This window comes from Merops nubicus, unplaced genomic scaffold, assembly GCF_000691845.1.
Source record: "Merops nubicus isolate BGI_N331 unplaced genomic scaffold, ASM69184v1 scaffold34589, whole genome shotgun sequence".
NCBI lineage: Eukaryota > Metazoa > Chordata > Aves > Coraciiformes > Meropidae > Merops > Merops nubicus.
This window is the reverse complement of record NW_008630907.1, coordinates 4,240-22,911: the sequence shown is the minus strand read 5'-3', so window position 1 is coordinate 22,911 and position 18,672 is coordinate 4,240. Positions and strand designations below refer to the sequence as shown.

At 38.1% G+C, this 18,672-nt stretch overlaps 1 protein-coding gene across 1 annotated transcript in view; it reads left to right on the top strand.

The window, feature by feature from the left end:
* Positions 1 to 10,556, top strand: part of NCKAP1 (NCK-associated protein 1) — a gene marked incomplete at its 5' end in the record, with an annotated part of 47,075 nt that extends 36,519 nt beyond the window's left edge. The window contains 5 exons of the mRNA XM_008947432.1: positions 761 to 854; positions 2,491 to 2,607; positions 6,392 to 6,501; positions 8,692 to 8,781; positions 9,386 to 10,556. Coding sequence (XP_008945680.1) covers positions 761 to 854; positions 2,491 to 2,607; positions 6,392 to 6,501; positions 8,692 to 8,781; positions 9,386 to 9,502 — 528 coding nt within the window. The remainder of the gene's footprint in view (positions 1 to 760; positions 855 to 2,490; positions 2,608 to 6,391; positions 6,502 to 8,691; positions 8,782 to 9,385) is intronic.
* Between the last annotated feature and the right edge of the window lie 8,116 nt (positions 10,557 to 18,672).

Here is an 18,672-nt window from a genome sequence, read left to right as displayed (position 1 = left end):
TAATAGAATTGGTGGTCCTGACAGCGTAGCACTCTGCAAACAACATCAGATGTGTCTCATATCAGAACTTGCCCTCGGGTAGCCAGGTTGGAGCACACCAATAAGGATATCTGCACAGTAACCCCTACATGCAGCTGAGCAATGCTGTGAGAATTTACGGGCAAAGTATAAAACTTCTCAAACGTTACTGGCAGGAAGACACATTGTGCTATAGTTTCCAGTAGTCCTTTGTATTGGGTATAAACCTGCTTTTGCAGATTCATCTGAAATAGAGCTTCAGATACTTTCCAAAATGACTCTGCATCAGATTAGAATGTTGTAAGATTTCTACCTTGCTCTAATTTCGCCAGATTGTGACTTCTGGCTTTTGTCTAGAAATGCCGTATTAGCAGGTGCTACCTGATAGATGAGATCTGGTAGAGAAGATCTGATGGCTTCTTTTGAAGTGAAGAAGGATGTAGAAACAGCTAATTTGAAGTCAGGATGTTTGCTTTGGAGGTCATGTAGAAAAGTATACAAACTTTGTTTGGCGTGGCAAAAAGAAATACCATCTAACACACAGTGCTGGCCCAGATGTTCAGTGTAGCTTAGAAAGAAACACAAATCTAGAGTCTCTTTATCTTGCTTTAGCCAAGGCTCTGAAATACCTCAAACTCGAATGTGAGGATTTTAAACAGGACAGCGAAACTGCTTCATCAAGTCTCCACAAAAAGCATTCAGTGTTGTCTTTTTTGATAATTATCTTTCTTCTGGTCCTCAGGTGGCAATGAATGTATATGAACTGTCATCAGCTGCTGGCTTGCCTTGTGAGATTGACCCTGCCTTGGTCGTTGCACTGTCTTCCCAAAAATCAGGTAGGAAGTTATAACTTAAAAAAATAAAGCATAATAATAATAACAGGGGGAGCAAAAATAAGTGCAGCCAGGCATGGAAATGTTTGAAGTGCTAGGACGAGACCTTCATATCTCAAATAATTTGTATTCCTTTGATGAGCTCCATAAATGGCATAAGAACGTGAATTATTTGTGCCTCCTGCCTGCTGATGTGTTAGCTCGAAAATCTTTTCAACCACATAGGGATTAACTTGTTGACCTAGAAAAGAATAACAAGTTGACGCTGAAGGAGTTTAATAGCTAATAGTAAAAACTGCTGTGATTTAAGGACAGTGAAAACAGGACTCTGTTGTGAACAACTATAGACACGATCAGTTCCGTTGTACAGATCTGTAACAAATCTGTGCCCTGTAAGAAGGCATTAGGAGCTGAAATGCCAGCTGAATGCACTTCAGGAGCTTCACAACACGGTGTCACCCCACCGTGTTATACAAGTGTTAACATGGAGCTTACAAGGGGAAACAGGGCAAAATAAACATCTTAGTGTTCTAACATGTGTAGTGTTTCCTTTTGCTCTCTTTACAGCAGCACCGTCTAACCTTTTCAGTTTTGTTTACTCTGGCAGGTTTAAAGGCATGAATTAAGACTCTAAAGTGCTTTTTGACAGTTTTCAGCTTTTTTCCCTATCTTCCTTACTGAGCACTTTTAACTATCCATTACACACAGGAGAAAAAAAGCAATAATGTTATAATCAGATTGGGAATATTTTAGATGCTGCTTAAGTAATTTTTTCTTGCTTTAACAGTAGTTATTTTGGGAGGGGAAAAAACAGCTAATTTCAAAGGGCATTTTAATAATCAAACTTAAGAGTCAAGCACAGTTTCTTTGTGTATATTTATTTGAAAAATGTATATTTGTTTCATATATATTACATATATAATATGTGTGTGTATCTTTGGAAGATAACTAGTATCTGAAATGGCATTTTAAATAGATTATTTTCTTTGTGGTGCAGCTGTGAAATGTTTACATTGGGTGAATGAGACAAGGAATTTCTGTATATTTTCATGATTGGTTAGGATCTTCTATTTGGATTCTTACCTTTGCAGTTTGATGCATTTTGCTTCAGTAATTCAGTTTGTGCAGGTGCAAGTCCTGTATTTGACTGTGTGTTAATTTTTTTTTTCTTAATTAATCTTACACTAATGTGCAGTGATGTTCCTGTTTTTGAAAACACAAGGTTTTTGTGTGAATTCGGGTGAGTGCACATCACCTCCTGCTTATTTACCAAAGGGAGAACGCACCAGAAGCCCCCCTCACCTCAGAGCAATAACTGGATTTACACTAGGATGTGAAGAAACTGTTCTGCTCACCATATTAAAGCCTTAGTAATGAAATGGTTAGAAACGATAGAGTGGCAGCTGCTTGCCTTAGTTCCTGCAGATAAGAAACTGGACGTTTTGAAGCTCCACCTTGTTTCTTTTGGCAAGACTGACATAATATTCCTCCTTTTGCAATACAGACATTGATTTTGTTGTTTATGGACTTAAATCTCAGTTTGGTCAAACATTTTTTGTATTCTAAGCTACCTGCAGTTGAAAGGAATATACTTTAAGATTACTTTTTTTAATTAAAAGAACGTTGGTTTTGTTTTTAGAAAACATTAGTCCAGAAGAAGAATATAAAATTGCTTGCCTTCTCATGGTCTTCGTGGCAGTCTCCTTGCCAACACTGGCTAGTAACGTGATGTCTCAGTATAGCCCCGCCATCGAAGGTAATGTAGAGTCAGCTAAGTATTTGCTGTGAGTGCTTTCTTCATAATAGTCTTTGTAGTTTCTTGAATACTTTTGCTTTAAATATTTACTTACATTTACTTGTAGTGATTACAATGTAAAAATCAGTTAACCCTGATCCAGAAGGCGGCTTCTCAAAGTTACTTTAAAAAGCATTTACTTCACTCTTGTTTGAGGTAAGGTTCTGTGAAAAATGCATCTTTTACTTGTAGTTCTAAGAGCAGTTCAGATACTGTAGGGGGCAATCTCGTCCTAATATGTGGAATTGCTAGAGCATACATTCTACATTAATTAGTGTCAGACTTATTATATAGTGGTATGGATGTTTTAGTAATCTTTACATTGGCTTTGGGCCACTCATACAAGGTGTCTCTTCTATGTTTAATATGCTGTTTGTATTACTAAGTATAAAATTTTGAAAATAGAACCTGGCAGGTGTACGCTGTGAACAGAATTATATCCTACACAGTAGTTGAATTTTCTTATTTAAAAAAAAAAAAAAAAAATTTGCCTTGAGGAAATTCTTTGCATGTAATCCACCAAAAAGTTCTCTTTCAGGCAAAATTAAGTTACAAAAAAAGACTGACAAAACTGTTCCAACACACACAAAAGTCACCTTTCAGCTGTTCAAGCTATTTTATTTGTGACGTGTACCATGGCTCACATAAAAGACTATGTTCATTCTGCATCCATTTACTGGGTAGAGCATGGGATCTTTTATTTGTTTGTTGTTTTTTTTTTTTAAGTTTTGTTATTTTAATCCAGTCTAAACTTAAATCACAAAGAACATCTAAACTGACTTCTGAAAATTGAAAGTACTAAGAAAAAAACAAAAAATCTGAAAGCCTTTTCTATCATGAGGTGTATTATGCAGATCATACTTCTGGAGACAACTGAGATTCTGCTTTTACAGTGGGTTAATTAACGTTTTCTTCATTTTTGAGAGTTTAGAGATTGGGTAATTCTAGTTCCATTTTAAACAGTGTAGCCTTTTGTCAGTTGTGAAAAAGTTGGATAAAGCTCTGGTGCAATGGGTAGAACCTGAACACTGATCTGTAAAGTTGTGAATTTTAAAGGCAACAACTTTTTCCGATGAATAGGGAGAACAATCTGTAACCCGTAGAGTTGTTTCATGTTATCTGCACTCTCATAGTTTTTCTCAGCTTTTTGTGAGCTTTTTCAAAGTCATGGTGGCAGAGTGAAAATCTCAAAATACAGGTGAGAGCAGGGAATGTGATTGGTAAGGGGCATACATAGGAACTTGTGTGTTAAAGGATGATCAGGTTGGTTCTCATAACCCAGTCTGAATTAACTTGCTCATGTGTGTTTAAGACATCTCTTAAGTAGTCCTTCTTTACAGTTTGTAAAAGAGAGCCTCAGGAAGGACTTTCTGCTATTGGTTTCTCCTTGGCGAAAACATCTTACCTACTGTAGAGGCTCAAAACTTGTATTACTTGCTAGGTGGACAGTACTAAACGTTTTTAACACTGATTATATTTTCACATTCACCCCTCAGCAAAGTTATTTCTAAGAACATGAGTCAAGCTAACTAGAGGCTCATCAGCAGGTTAGAGCTCGTGCAGGTTTGCCTTCCTCAAATGCCCCATTATTCCAAGGACCATTTTAGTCCTCAGGGCCTTAGCAGGTGGAAACAACAGATAATTCTGGTTTATATCATGTAGTCTAAATATTCCAGTTTCTGTGATTTCGTTTATATCCAGTAACTCTTAACATGAAGTCAGACAAAGCCTGTTTCAAAGCGGGTTCTTAAAGTAAGTACAGTTAATAAGATCTCATAAAACTGTGACTGGAGAGAAGTTGCATCTAGAACTCAAATAAGCCTGTATTAGGAGTTGCTGCGGGTTTTATGAGAAGTGGCCTCTGTATTATGTTGTTCTTTACTGAGTGGGCTCTTTTTTATTGCAAGGAGAAGTCTGGCAAAAGGAATACATAAAATAAGTTCACTGCACAAAAATAACCGAACAAACAGAATAGACCTTGTCAGTCCTGCCTTCCTTGCATAATATTACTATTTCCTGTGTTCTGCTCTTATTGTAGAACATCTGGCTTTAGACACTTAATATAGATGCTGTTTCCAGACTGAGAACTTAATAAATGCTGCTTTTTATGAAGTAAATTCCCTGGACAAATCGTGAATTTATCCATCAACAAGTCACAGATTTGAAGGAGTTTCAGCTTTCTAATCTGGCAAGACATGCCTCCCAAACACAGACAGTTCTTGGACAGCTTTAGCAATGTCTGCATTTTCTCTGCCTACTTCAGGATCAAACTTGTTTCTTCCACTAGCTCCAGATAAAGGCTCAGACTCTAAACAGACCTTTACTTTTGTTCCTGGTAAGGAATGTGAACTGCTATTCAGATATCAGGCTAGAGGACTGATCTGTCGTGTAGAAGGTTGAACAGAACACTAGTCTGCAAGAGACTTGGCCTTTTCCAAATACTTGAAATCTGTTGTAGGTTGGAAGGCAACAGTTTGTCAGCTGAATTCCCTTTTTCTATGGTCTTCAAGAGATAAAAATGAAATCACTTCATATCAAACACTTAAACAAATATAAATTTAAACCAGCAGAGTGAAGCAGAACAGATGCTCTTGACTGACTTTCAAGGGAAGTGGTGAGCCATTCATTTTTTGGAGTGGCATTCATGCAGCAACATTTAATTAAAAAATAGACTGAGTAGGAGTATCAGCTTGAGGGCATGGGGGGGTCTTCTGGTGGAGGTCCACAAGGATCTTTTCCGGTGGTCCTGATTAGTAGGTCCCAGCAAAGAAGGTGAAGAGTGGGGCGAGAAAATTCTCATACTATGTGAAGTTACTGAGGACGTTAGAGGAGTGAAGAGCTGCAGATAGATATTATGACATTGAGTAAATTGTGCAATAAAAGGACTGATAAAATTCATTTTAGGTAAGAGTAGTGATATGCATGGGCAAAAATAGTTTTTCTTATGTGGAGTGATGGGATCTGGCTGACCTCACTATTCAGGCACGATCTTGGAGTCATGATAAATGACAAGAAAAAATGAGCTCAGTATTCAGCACTGGTCAAAAAGAACTGAGAAGCATGAGTAGTGTTTGCTTGTATGCTTCCTTGCCTCCTTCAGAGACCTCCTCTTTCTCATATGTTAGCACTTTCCCAAGATACTTGCCCAGGTTTCTATGAATGTGATTTAGTTTGCCTAGAAGATATGCCAGGCTTACTGAGGAACAGGTCTTCTACTCACTTTGCAAACTGGTGTCATTTAGTCACCTTCCAGGCCTCTGAAGCCTGGCTGTGTTTTAGGCAAGATGTTATATACAGCAGTTAGCAAGTCAATATTTTTGTTCTTGAGTTCCTATAGATCTCTTGGGTGAATATTGTCTGGGCACAATGTTTTTTTTATTTACAGAGAGGAAAAAAATAGCTTATTAGCTTGAAAAAAATCAGCTTGCACATGTCTTTTTAGCCTAATCAAGGGGCAGTACTCTCAAGTTTTGTAGAAACCAAATAAACTTTCAATATATTCTTTTTCCTTATTTCTACAAGCCACAGGGATCTTTGTTGGCTTGTTGTGACCATTACAGCATTCAGAAGGGAGATCTGTATTTCTGGTGGCTTTCTTGATACCAAGTTCCAAGTACCAGTACTTTGTTCCCCTTGTGTAAGATGCTGAAAGTTGATATTTCGTTGTGTCCTTGGTGATATTTTTCAAAGAATACTGTCATTTTCAAACATGATGCTGAGGTAATTTGTATATGTTTTTGTTTAGGGCATTGCAACAACATTCATTGCTTGGCAAAAGCTATCAACCAGATTGCTGCAGCTTTATTTACCATCCACAAGGGAAGCATTGAAGACCGTCTTAAAGAATTTCTGGCTGTATGTATAACTTCATTTCTAGACCTAGATCCTCTCAAAAGAGGAGAATTCTCACCTCCTAATGCCCCTCAGTCTATTTTTATACATATTTTACCTTGCACAGTGCTGTCATTACATCACCAATGTGTTTGTCATTGCAAGTGTTACCTTTACAGCAGCAGTCAGCCATGAGTAATCTTAATCACAAGGGCATACTCTGAAAATCTAGATTTATATGGATGAGTATTGATTAAGCAACATTTGTTCTAACAGCAATATTGCTTCACAATGCTTGTAATGTTACTTATTTTTCTGTAGTTGTAAATGGTTTTCCCATGATGTATTGGACTCTTTTAGTTGATTTTACCTTTTCAAAGGAGTGGCTTTTGAGCTGTACCTTTTGACATTGTCTGCTCTTCTTAAACGGTAGCTGTCTGATAGTTACAGGGATATTTGGGGAGAGGAATTTTTATGCTTCAGAGTAGGTTGCAGATCAAAGCTTTCAAAATCTGTAATGATATTTAGGGGAAAAAAAAGCCCTTAGGTGGTGGTGATGCATTTTAAATACGTTCTGGTGTGCTGCCCAGGTAGAAATGGAATTTTTAAAGCGGCTTTTAATTAGCCAATACTTGAAGGGAAACTTAAGGCTAAAATGACAACTTCACTTTAATTTTTAAAACTGCTAATGATCTTGAGTGACAATTTTTTTTGCCATTTGGCCTTGAAATACAAAAAAAAATCTCTTCTTATTTTAGATGCCTTACTTACAACGGTGGATGATGGTGACTTTCTGTAACTAAAAGTCCACTTTTCTAACTAAAAGTCCATTTTTCTCCCTCTTTTTTTAAAAGGTTCTTTCATTTCTGGAATTTCATTGCATTTTATAAAACAGAAAAAACCTTTGGCCATTGACCTTGTCTAATGCAACTTCTGGCTTTAAAAGATGAAAGAGAAATGGTTGTGTCAAGTTGCATACGTTTGACAAGTGAAGGAAACCAGTATAGTTTCATGTGATAAAAACACTTTTGGTATGAGGTTTGCCTTTTTTCAGTGTTTACGAACTGGTTTCAGACCACTACTCTTACTGCACAGACCATGACTTGATGGTTCAGACATTTTGATAATCTTTCTTTTCTAACACCTTTTATATATCACTTACTGTTAGTCTGAAAGAAAAACATTTCTCTTAAGAAGAAAATGTACTGCTGGGGATGATCTGCTTTCCTTTCAAAGTTAATGAAATATGAAAAAAATAAGTAGTTAATACTGATGAGTATGTGCTAAGATTATTTTGAAAAATGCATATTCACTTTTTATTGCAAATTCATTAATGACAGAATTTGCCAAGAGGAATCTTGATTTAGATTTTAAAGTTAACTTTTTAAGTTAAAAATCCCATTTCTGGTAAGCATGTAGTTTAGGCACATTGCCATTGCTTACTGTGAGATTGTGATGATTGTACATCTAAAAACTTAGAAGATGCTTTTTTCTAGTTTCTGTAAGGCATGAAAACATGGGTTATCAATGCATATGCAAATTAAATATTTTACTGTATTCTGTCATCCTTATAGCTAAGTATATAATAATAATAAGTAATAATACATCCTTGTAAATACCTAAGTATGTGTTACAGGTTTCTAGGATATCTTAAAACTGGTATTGTAGGATTGTTCCTGGTCTGATAAAATGTTATTAATTTACATTTAGGATGACATTTCTCTGATTAAAAATACATTTTAGGAAGTGAAACTTATTTTTTCATGTTATTGCAAAATGATCTTAACTTCAAACAATAAAAACTCCAAAATCATTTTAATCTTCCCAAAATGCAATATGCACATTTTGGTAAGGACAGAGAAAGTGAAATCTTGATCTCACAGAAGTTCTGTCATTAATTTCAGTAGACTTTATAATGGTCAACCAATGATTACAACCGAAAGTTCTTTGCAGTAAATTAATTCACTTTTTGTATTAAAGTAGCACATATTGCTTATTAAACAGTGCTAGAAATAAAAATGGCTCCCTGAGACTAAAGCCCAGTGATGGTTTGCCTGTTCAGGATTACTTACGTTCCTTCATAGTTACTAATACACCACAGTGCTTGTCAGTCAGGATATTGATTCCTTCAGAAAGGTTTTCTCTGTGTATAGCAAAACACCAGAAGTTGATCAAAGTTTTATTTATTGCTTTGAAATATTCCTTTTTACACAGCTTGCATCGTCTAGTCTACTGAAGATTGGCCAAGAGACAGACAAAACTACTACAAGGAACAGAGAATCTGTTTACCTACTACTAGACATGGTAAGCTTTTTGTCTGTTTAGTGTTACTAACTTAAGGAATAGGCTCCACATGGCATCATTCAGCAAGGGGGGGTTTGGGTGTCACATTGTGTATTGTAGCTCATCAACCACTGGGGGTAATTTTTTTTTTTATGTCATTCTTCCTGGCATTCTCATGTCAGAAACAAATTTCTTCCATTCCCCCAAGACACATATATGTTGCCTAGAACATTGTATCACATAGTTCAGCTGTTTTACTTTGAGCATTTAGTATATAAAACATTCAGATGAAATTTCACATGGAAGAAGCACTCTTCAGAGCGGTGGTGGGGAATCCTCTCTGCTCAGCAGTTTTCCTGTCAGTATTCTGTATCTTCTGGACATGACAGGAGTGCTAGATGACTGCATATAGAAGAAGGCTAAAGGGTTGGCTTTCAGAAGTGGCGAGTTTATAGTAGTGTGTTTCTCCCCAGCATTTAAACTTTGGTTTTGTGGGGCCTTTTTTTCACTATGAAATATGCGAGTGGTGTTGTGGTGCAGACCAGAAGTTGCTCCATGAAACACCTCAGCAGCAGCAAGCAGTAGAAGGTGTTCTGCAAGAGCCTGTGTTTCTGGTGTTTTTCAGATTGTGCAGGAGTCTCCTTTCCTGACAATGGATCTCTTGGAGTCTTGTTTCCCTTACGTCTTGCTGAGAAACGCATACCATGCTGTCTACAAACAAAGCGTCACATCCTCTGCCTAAATATCTACTCACTGGAGATAAGACTTAGCACGCATCTATGTGGCCTCAGTTTTATCTGTCAACTGTGGAGCTATTTTACTTCATGGCCTGATGAACAGTTTTGTGGATTATAAACTTTTTTCCATAAAGTTGTATTTCTGATCAGTGGTTTCTTAATATGGTTGTACTACACGATAAGCTTGGTTGATTTTAGGTTGCGCATTCATGGAAAATCTTTTTTCTCATTTCTTCCTTTTTTTTACTTTAGAGCATCAGTTACGTTTTAAAAAAAAAATAATACTTCTGCTATATGTTTTTTGATATTGATCATGCAAAAGAAAAATTGCTTGTTTATTTCCCAGAAGAAAAATGTATTTAGTGATTATTTTAGATAGTGTAGCTTTCATCTGTGTGTAAATTATTTCATATAGGGAGAGTTATAATCTTGTACCTATTGTTCTTATTGAAAACAAATATTGGATGTGCATTTCTGTGAAGTAATTACAGCATTTCTAGTTTTATTTTGAAACATTCACCAATCTACGTGCTATGACACTATCTAACATTAAAAATGTTATAGGACTGCTTATCCTTCAGACAGCGATCCTCTCCCGGTACTCTGAAACAACAGCAAGTGGTGTTGTTTGTATAAAGCATAGTGGAAATTTTTTTTAAACTAACTTCTGTGGTGCCCTGTTGGCATTAACACTACCATTGTACCCTGCTGTATAATAAACATTCTTACACATTTATCACATGTTGATAAAATGTTAGCCCTTAACCACTTTTTATATGTTTTAAATTTTTGAAATTCAAGTGTACCTTCCATAACATACAATAAACACTAGACTGTATTATCTGTAGGTGAATTATTTTTAATATAAATGTTATCCTAGTATTTTAAGCTTAAACTGTGCTGTTGTGCATTGATTTACATCTCACAGTTCATTAAATATCAATCCGTAGAGCTTTTATGTGAAGACTTCTTTTAATCCTTCACCTTTTGGCTTCTGCAATAGTGAATCTTGTAAAAAGTCAGAAGAAGGAATTAAAAAAAAAAATGTAAAAAGTGTCAGTTTAGTGCCTGTATCCTTTAAATCTTAAGCTCTTCTAGCTGTATTATGTAAAATTTTTTCTAGTATGTAGCGATGCCACTTGTACCCACAGAAATAAGCATATTGTTAAAGTATAAAACTTGAAATAGTGAGTTGCTAAAACCGTAACATCAGACATTACTGAGGCAGATGTATAATAGGCCTTTTTTTATCAATTGAGCAAATTGGCATGCAGGATAGCTCTGGCTCATTCAGCCCGAAAGCTGACCAGATGGTTGTGCTCTTTAATCCACGGCGTATAAAAGCGATGTGTTTCCAGCAGGCTCTGGACATTGTATGGAGCCCCTGTTCTTGATGCAACTTATGTGCGTGCTGGTAACTTTTTCCTATTATGAAAGAGCTGTTGTGTGCTCAGTTACAATAGCTTCCTCTGTCCAGAGGGAAAAAGCACTGGAATAAAATTGTCCTAAGGAAGTAAGACAGTACAGCTATATTTTTCCTAATTACGCATTTTGTGTTACAACCATGGAATTGTTTTTAAATTGATAATTTAGTATCATAATGAATAAGTTTGTTCATAAAAAACTTAGGTTGAATGTGAGGCTTTTAAGAGTTCTGTGATATTTATCATCTAATACCTTCAAATGTCTAAGGTTTTGATTGTAATGTAGACTTTTTATGAAAAACAATGCCTGTTTTCAAGACTGGTTCTTGAAAAACGCACATTTAAGAACTAACCTATTTTGTGTCTTTAGTCTATTTGAGTACAAAGCAATTGCATTTGGTTGTTTACCTTGGATCCCTGTCAGCTTTCCCCTCTCTGAGGTGTTACTGAACTAAGCCTAGAAAATGGGGATCTCTGATATAATAAGTGAAGTACCTCTGCAAGAAGCTACTTCTGATGCAGTCAGTTCAGATTTAGTCACGAACCTTTCAGGCTCAGTAATTTGTATGAGCCCTGCATGATTGTGCTGTTCTGTCTGGCACACAAGTGCCTGAGCTGGTGCCTTTTTAACTACCCTTCCAGCAAGAACTCAGAGCAAGCTCAGAACCAAACCAAAGAACAGGGAAATGGAGGAAGAATCATGTGGACTCACCCAGGTATTTTTTGGATTTTGGGGGGGAGGGGAGTTGGGGAGGGGAAGGGAGGGTGTCCTTGCTTTGTTCTTGCTTGCTGTATTTCTATTAATTTCTGATTTCAGCTGAGCTACCACAAAGCTATTTTAGGGTTCAGCCTGCTCACGTAAGGCAGAGCACATCAAGTATAGTCCTCAAGGCAACCTGTGTCCATGCACCACACAAACCTGTCAAGCAGGGTTTGTTGGGGAAGAAGGTAGAGAAGGAATTCTTCCTGCAGAGCCCACAACACCACGTCCACAACTTTGTAAGTTCAACTGTTGACATTGTACGTTGAGTCATCTCAGGTGGTCTTTTGTGCATTTCCAGAAGTGTTTGTAATTCCTGGAGCATGAAGCACAGATGGCTGAGCTGGTCCCATATGGAGCCAGTTTGGATCAAATGTCTGATTCATGGGGGAGGGCTCTGCCTCACACAAGAGAGAGCATGGAAGAAGAATGTCCTATTGCTGCCCAGAAAGCTATTTTTATAATTGAAAAAGATGCATCCATCAGGACAAAAGATTACCGTGGAAAACAAAGGCTCCTGTTAAACCTTTTTTTGCTGTAGCAGTTTGTTTTCTAGATAGGAAAAGGAACTGGTAACCAAACTAACACTTGGAGTACACTGGCTCTGACACACTGGAGAATGGCATTCTCCCCAGAAATCCCTGCAATGCGGCCGGTGATGCAAGGCAAGACATGAACCTTCTTCAGGTCATCACGGGCTTGGGTGACTTCACAGCTTATTCGTTCCAGATACAAGAATTCTTGTCCATAAGTAAATATGCCTTGCCTCTAAACTCTGTTTTTGCCAGAAGTTTCCCTGGTCATGGGATTCAGCATTGTGATTTATACTGAAGAGTGGAGCTCTGGGTTACATACCAGTAACTATTATAAATTCTGTAAATTTCGGTATGCCTAGACCAATGTGATGACATTTTTTAGATTAATTTTTCCATCAAACTGAACCAAACTCTAAGCTTCTAGGTGTAGCCAAATATGCTGTAGAAGCAATAAATGGGTTCTGTAGACATAGGCTTGTTTTTTGTATTTAAATTCAAGCATCGTTTAACTCCATAATTCATTTTGGGTGTTACAGTAGTAACTTATTGTAGGTACACTACTAAACTTGGCTGATAAACGAAGGACTGGTGGAATACAGGGAACCTTTCCAGTCCTTGTGGCTCACCCCAAGACACTGACACGGCTGGCTGTGCAAAGCAAGGTAATTTAAAGGACAGCTACACACATTTGATTTGGTTTCATGGATGAGGACCACTCTTTTCGGTGTTGTCAAATAACCAGCTTTTAAAAAGTTCTGCCTGTTTTTTCTTTTAAGTACAACTTTTGAAGTATTAACTGTAAATTGTATTTTGATAATAGTAGATCTTCCTCTGAAATTACAAGTTTTTACTTGAATTGACCACTCCTTCTATCCTTTTGCTATTCATCATGTTATAAAGCCTGTAAATATTTGTACGAACCCATAACAAAATCAGAATGGCCCCTGACCTGAGTCCAAAACCGTGTCTAATTTGCTATTAGTCATGCTGTTTCTAGGACTACTGGGTCAAAACGACCTGCTCACTGGATCTAGTGTCAGTGTGTCTCACATGAGTCAGGAACAGCAAATGTTGGTATTAAAATGAGAATGAAAAGCGTATGTTGAGCTTAGCGAACAGTGAGGGGGTTTGGATAGTTTCTTGTGTAGACTTTAGGGCTCTTGCCTTGTCCTTGATAACAGCCATGGTGAGAAGGCACTTCTTAAAAATAATGAAGGTAAATAATAAAAATTGTATTGACACCTTTGTGAGTACAGATGTGAGCTGCAAAGCTCTTAGGGCCAAATGTTCCAGACCCTGGTGCCAGTAACTCCAGTTCATTGTCCATTAACAGCAGGATTTTGTATCTTTACTGTAGTTGCTTCAGGTTGCAACCAGAAGATGGGGAAGGTGTTGTCCCAGGTTACCTGCAAACTCATCTATTCGTGCCCTTGTCATTAGCCTTTAAGTTTGGCGACGTTTGGAGTAAACTCTATAGGCAGCCAGTGCAGAGGGGACAGAAGACTGGAACCTTGCAAGAGCAGTATTATTTCTAAATACAAATTAAATCATAACCTTTTTAATAATAGCATGAACACAGTAGCAACAGCAATGAAACCATTCTTTGCGTAGGCACACAAAGCAAAGAGAAGTAAAACTAAGAATGCAATTTAAATTAATCTTTTGCTAATAATGGTGATACCAACAGTGGAAAGAAAGAAGAGGTAAGAGGGGAGTTGAAAGCTGTGATTAGAGTGCTCAGAGAAGTTGGGAAAGATGTTTGCTCGGTGACTCCAAGTCCGTGCTGTAACTGAAGTCTTATTTGACACTTCATGGGTTAAATCTGGGTTGTATCTCACTGCAGAATTGCATTTAAAAATCTCAACTGAGGCGTCGTCTGTTTTCCGCTCCGTACATGAAGCAAACTTGTTCAGCTTTAGCATCGTTTGTAAATAAAGGATGCTTGGAAGTGAAAACCTTTGAGGTACCTTAGTATGAGCATCTGCTTGCCAAGACTGAGTCAGCAGAACTGGATCAGAATGTCTTATGCCTCTCAAGTGGAAGATGTCAGGAATGGTGCTTAGTGTAACAATGAGGTCGAGTAAGTGAAAGAGTTGATCTCAGCAGGTTATTATTTTGAGTAACAAAGCACTTCAAAGGGACAAAAAGCAGCTGAGAAAATGGGCTGAGCCAGTGACACTTTAGAGGTGGCTTTATTAGGGAAATAATTGCATCACTATTTTCATAATGCTTTCTGTTTGAATGCCAAGAAAATATACAAACTTTGTCTCAATCTTGGGGGTAAATCACAGCCAGAAGGCAGTGATAATGCATTTGGATTTTATCATATAATATTTATGGTTTGCTGGCTAATCCGTGGTGGCACAGACACTGGTTGAAAGTGGTCACAATCATTTGCCAAGAGGTGTGTGGAACTGGAGTTCATTTGGATTTAAATCTCTTCATTTGGTGGAAATGCACACTGTCCCATGGATTTTGTTAGTTCAGCTGGCACCTGGCATGGTGGCTATAGGTATCAAATGTCTTTCAAGAAGCATCCTGGAGCATTTCAAGCCAACATCACCATGGACCTTCTCAAAATCCCAGTTGTTGACAGAATATCCAAGCAGCAGAAAAGAGAACTTGTGTATCAATATCGTAATTTTGCAGGTAGGTGATGGAGACAGAGAACAGTGAGTAAGGACACAGCCTTGAGGTGCCTGGTCCTCAACTTCTAGGTCTCAGTGCTGTTTAGTGCTCATTGACCTGAGTGTGAAGGGGGAGAAGGAATGAAAGACAGTGATAAGCACAGAGAGCCTTTTAAACAGCACCATACACATTGTTTGAATCGAGCTGTGAAAGTGCGGGTAGTTTGCAGAAGCACTGGAGCCAAGATGCACAGCAGGCAAAACTTGCTGCTGCTGCCTTCTCCCCAAGGAGAGCTACCAACAAAAAATCCTGTGGTATTGGAAAATGGCTTTTTCTAAACTCGTATTGTAATGATTTCAGCATGGTGACTGACAGTCCTGCAAACAGAGGACAAGCTCGTCAGGACTTTATTTAGTTCTTAGTGAGAATGTAAAATGCACAAGCTTTTCTAAGTCACAAAACCTTTATCAAGTTTATTCCTGTCCAGTTAAACTGGCAAATATTTGTGTGTGTGCTTGTGAGCTATACTGCTAAAAGGATTTGTGTTTCCAGTTTTAGTAAGCAAGCCTGTGGCTTCGGGGAGAGGAAAAAAGCAGCATTGTTGTAAGAACAGTCTGTAAATGTGGGAAAAAAAACTAGCCTGAGAAAAGCTTGTTGGGAGGTTAATTTTATGGATCTTGTGAAAGCAATACTATGGGGAGGGACCATGAAATAGCCACTCTTAAAACCTATAAATATATTCTGAAAAAAATACCACTAGCTCTTTCTCGTGGTGTTAGTTGAGCTATGAGAGTTTGCTGAGAAGTAAAGCAACTTTGAAACGTTCAATTCTCAACACTGTTACCTCATTATTTAACTTTAAAAAAACAAATGTTTTTGAAACATTCTTAGTATCATCTGGGAACTGGAGGAAGATAAACATGATAATGATTTCCTGGAGCTGATTTTTATTCTGCCACAACCAAAATGTGTGTGGAATTAAGCACGATGACCTGAAAGTCCTAAAATATCCCCCAAATCAATTTTTTTAATTTTTTTTTTTTCTGAGAGGAAGAGCTTCAGCATGGCCTAGTGTAAACTTTGAAGGGACTGTAAATCCCTGCAAGTGCTGACCACCGTGGACTGCTGTGAAGGGCTAAAAGATGTGGTGTGAAAGGAAAGGGTTGTCCAGAAAAATAAGGTTTTCTAGGAGACTGAGCACTTACTTTAGACTGGGCTGGTTTACTGTGTAATGGCTTCACGCTGGCTTCGTACTTTAATATTGTGGTATTTGTGCTTATAGAACACCAGCTCTTCTGTAATTTTGTGACTCTTCCTATACCTATTTTCTACCTTCATTACTATCTCTCACAGAAGTAAAAACAAAGTGGCAAAACAAACACCCTCGCGAAGCCACAGGAGCAGCTGCAGCCTCGGCAGCTCTGCTGAACGTTGGAGCTTTCCAGGAAATGAGAAGAGGGAGCTGTGCAGTTACCAGTGGGCACGGAGGAGCTGCTCACCTGGAAAGCCTGGTGGGCTGGGCGTGCTCACCGCTGCCAGTCCGGGCGTACACGTGAGGCAACTGGGAATCCTAACCTGGAAGAGTTAAAAACTCCTGAGGGCATGGGTTGACTTCTTAAAATGAAATTGTTTTTATAGGATTAGATTTCCTAGGTTTTGGCTTTCTAGAGCATCTGCTGTTTGTGGGGCTCGCAGGTGTGTTGGTAAAAGCTCTTGGGAAAGGTGATGTTTCTTTTCCTGGACTTGCTGAGCTTCCCATACAGAGCCCTTTGTGCCCCACCAGTAACTCCTAAAAACACAAGTGAAATACACACAAACTGTTGGCTTCTATTTATAGCTAGTACCTGATCCTAGGGCGTGTCAAACCAAATCGGCTCCCAGTGAAATCTGCGACAAGTCCAAGCTTCAGCACCTGGCAATATTAGGCTGTCCCTGTAAAACTCAACTGTTTGTGCAGGGCTTATTTTTAGGCATGGGTGTGATTTGGTACTTTAATGCTCTTGGGCACTGCTAATAAATCTGGGTGTGTGGGAGCAGAGGCAGACTCGGGCCGTGCAACCGGAGAGGTTGTAAATCTGGAAGAGTAAATTTATGGTTTAACAAAATTAAATTCTGAGTGGTTATGGCCTTTAAGCTAGGCATCTCAAATTATTTCTGCAGGGGCCAGACTAGAAATGCTGCGTAATGTATATGATATTGGAGAGCTTTGCAGGGTTTTTTTTTTTTTTGCCTTAAATGCTCCATCTGGAGGCGATTATAACTCAGAGAGGTTTCAGTGGCTGCTGTTGTGTCCCTAGTGTGGCCCACAGTGGGAGGGAAGTACCTATTTTTCCATTATCTGCATAGTCATAGTAATAGGATATTGCAATTTGCCACATTAAAATAACGAACTGAATGCATATTTAAATTGAACATCTGTACATAATACTGCCACGGAGGTTATCTCACATTCATAAATGCTTGAGAAATAGTTGGGAAAAAAAAATAATTGTATGCTGGGAAGCAAAGCAGCCAAGCCTCTTCCCATGTCCCCTCCAGTGCTGCAGCATGTCCCCCCCACCAAAGCAAGAACTGCCTTCAGGATGCTAATTATATCCCAGTCAGTGCAGTTAAGTGTCTGTAGATGGTTGTTCTTCACCTTTACAGTGGGGAATTGCTGAATTAACATTGACCAATGAGCAACAGCAGGATTAAATGAAAATTAAGCTACTTGGTTCTGAAACCAAACCAAATGCTTTTCCAGTCTTAAGTCCCCAAGCCCAAGTACTGCCCAGCTGTAACTGTGCTTTGAGTATGGGATCTGCTCAGGTCTCTTTTGCTGTTTGCTTAATATTTTCCACAGCATAAACTGATTCTGCAAGTATTCAGACAAACACAGTAGTCTTGCAGCACTTGCAGTACTGTTACCTAAAGGGAGGGACCTTTGAACAAAGTTTCTATTCTTAATTCCTCTGAAATATAGACTCTTCTCACATTTCTTAAAGTGTCTGGTTCTTTTGCCTTATTTTTCACTTTTAGCGATAAAATTGCATGACTGTGAAAACATCTAGGTGTCTTCATATGAATTGTTAAATGGAAACAGCTGTATATATGGTGCTACATCAGAGGAAGTATTTCTGCTTTTCTGTATGTTGAAATGTGAAAATGTTCTGAATGTGATCACAGGTTTCAGGCAATTTACTTACAAAGAAAAGAAAGTTACAGTGGACATGATATTTAGATGATTTTGAAGATTTGGAACAATAAAAACCTCTCTGGCATTAATTCTGAATTTTGTGCAATGGTCACAAATTTATCAGCTATATCTAAAGTTACAAGCCCTGACATGGCCAGAAAAACCTGGGAAAATCCAAAGCAGCCAATGAATTCCCCCTGCAAAACGAGACTCGTATAGGCTATGTATTTGAGTGTGTCTGGCAATAGACTGAAAGCCTACAATGGGCAATACTAAACAGAATTGCTACAGGCATCATTTTGTCTTTGAAAGGCATGTTCATTGGGCTTCTTGGTGTTTAAAGATATTTCCCTAGCCATCCTATGAACTTTACCAGTAACACAGGATGCAAAACACTTGGCAAATGAAGTTTGGTTTTGTTTTTTTTCTGGGACTTGAAGAACATGGACATTGTTAACAAATATAAACACAAAAAAAACCCCCACTGTATTCTAGGATGCATGCAGGCCCTAATAGAAACAGCTCCAAAAATTACAAGTCTGAAATACTGCATTAAAAGAATCTTTTCTTCTTCCTTGCTTCCAAGTTATCCATGGAGAAGCTCAGAAGATTATTAAAATAATTTAATAGTCCACTGTGTTTTGTCTACCTG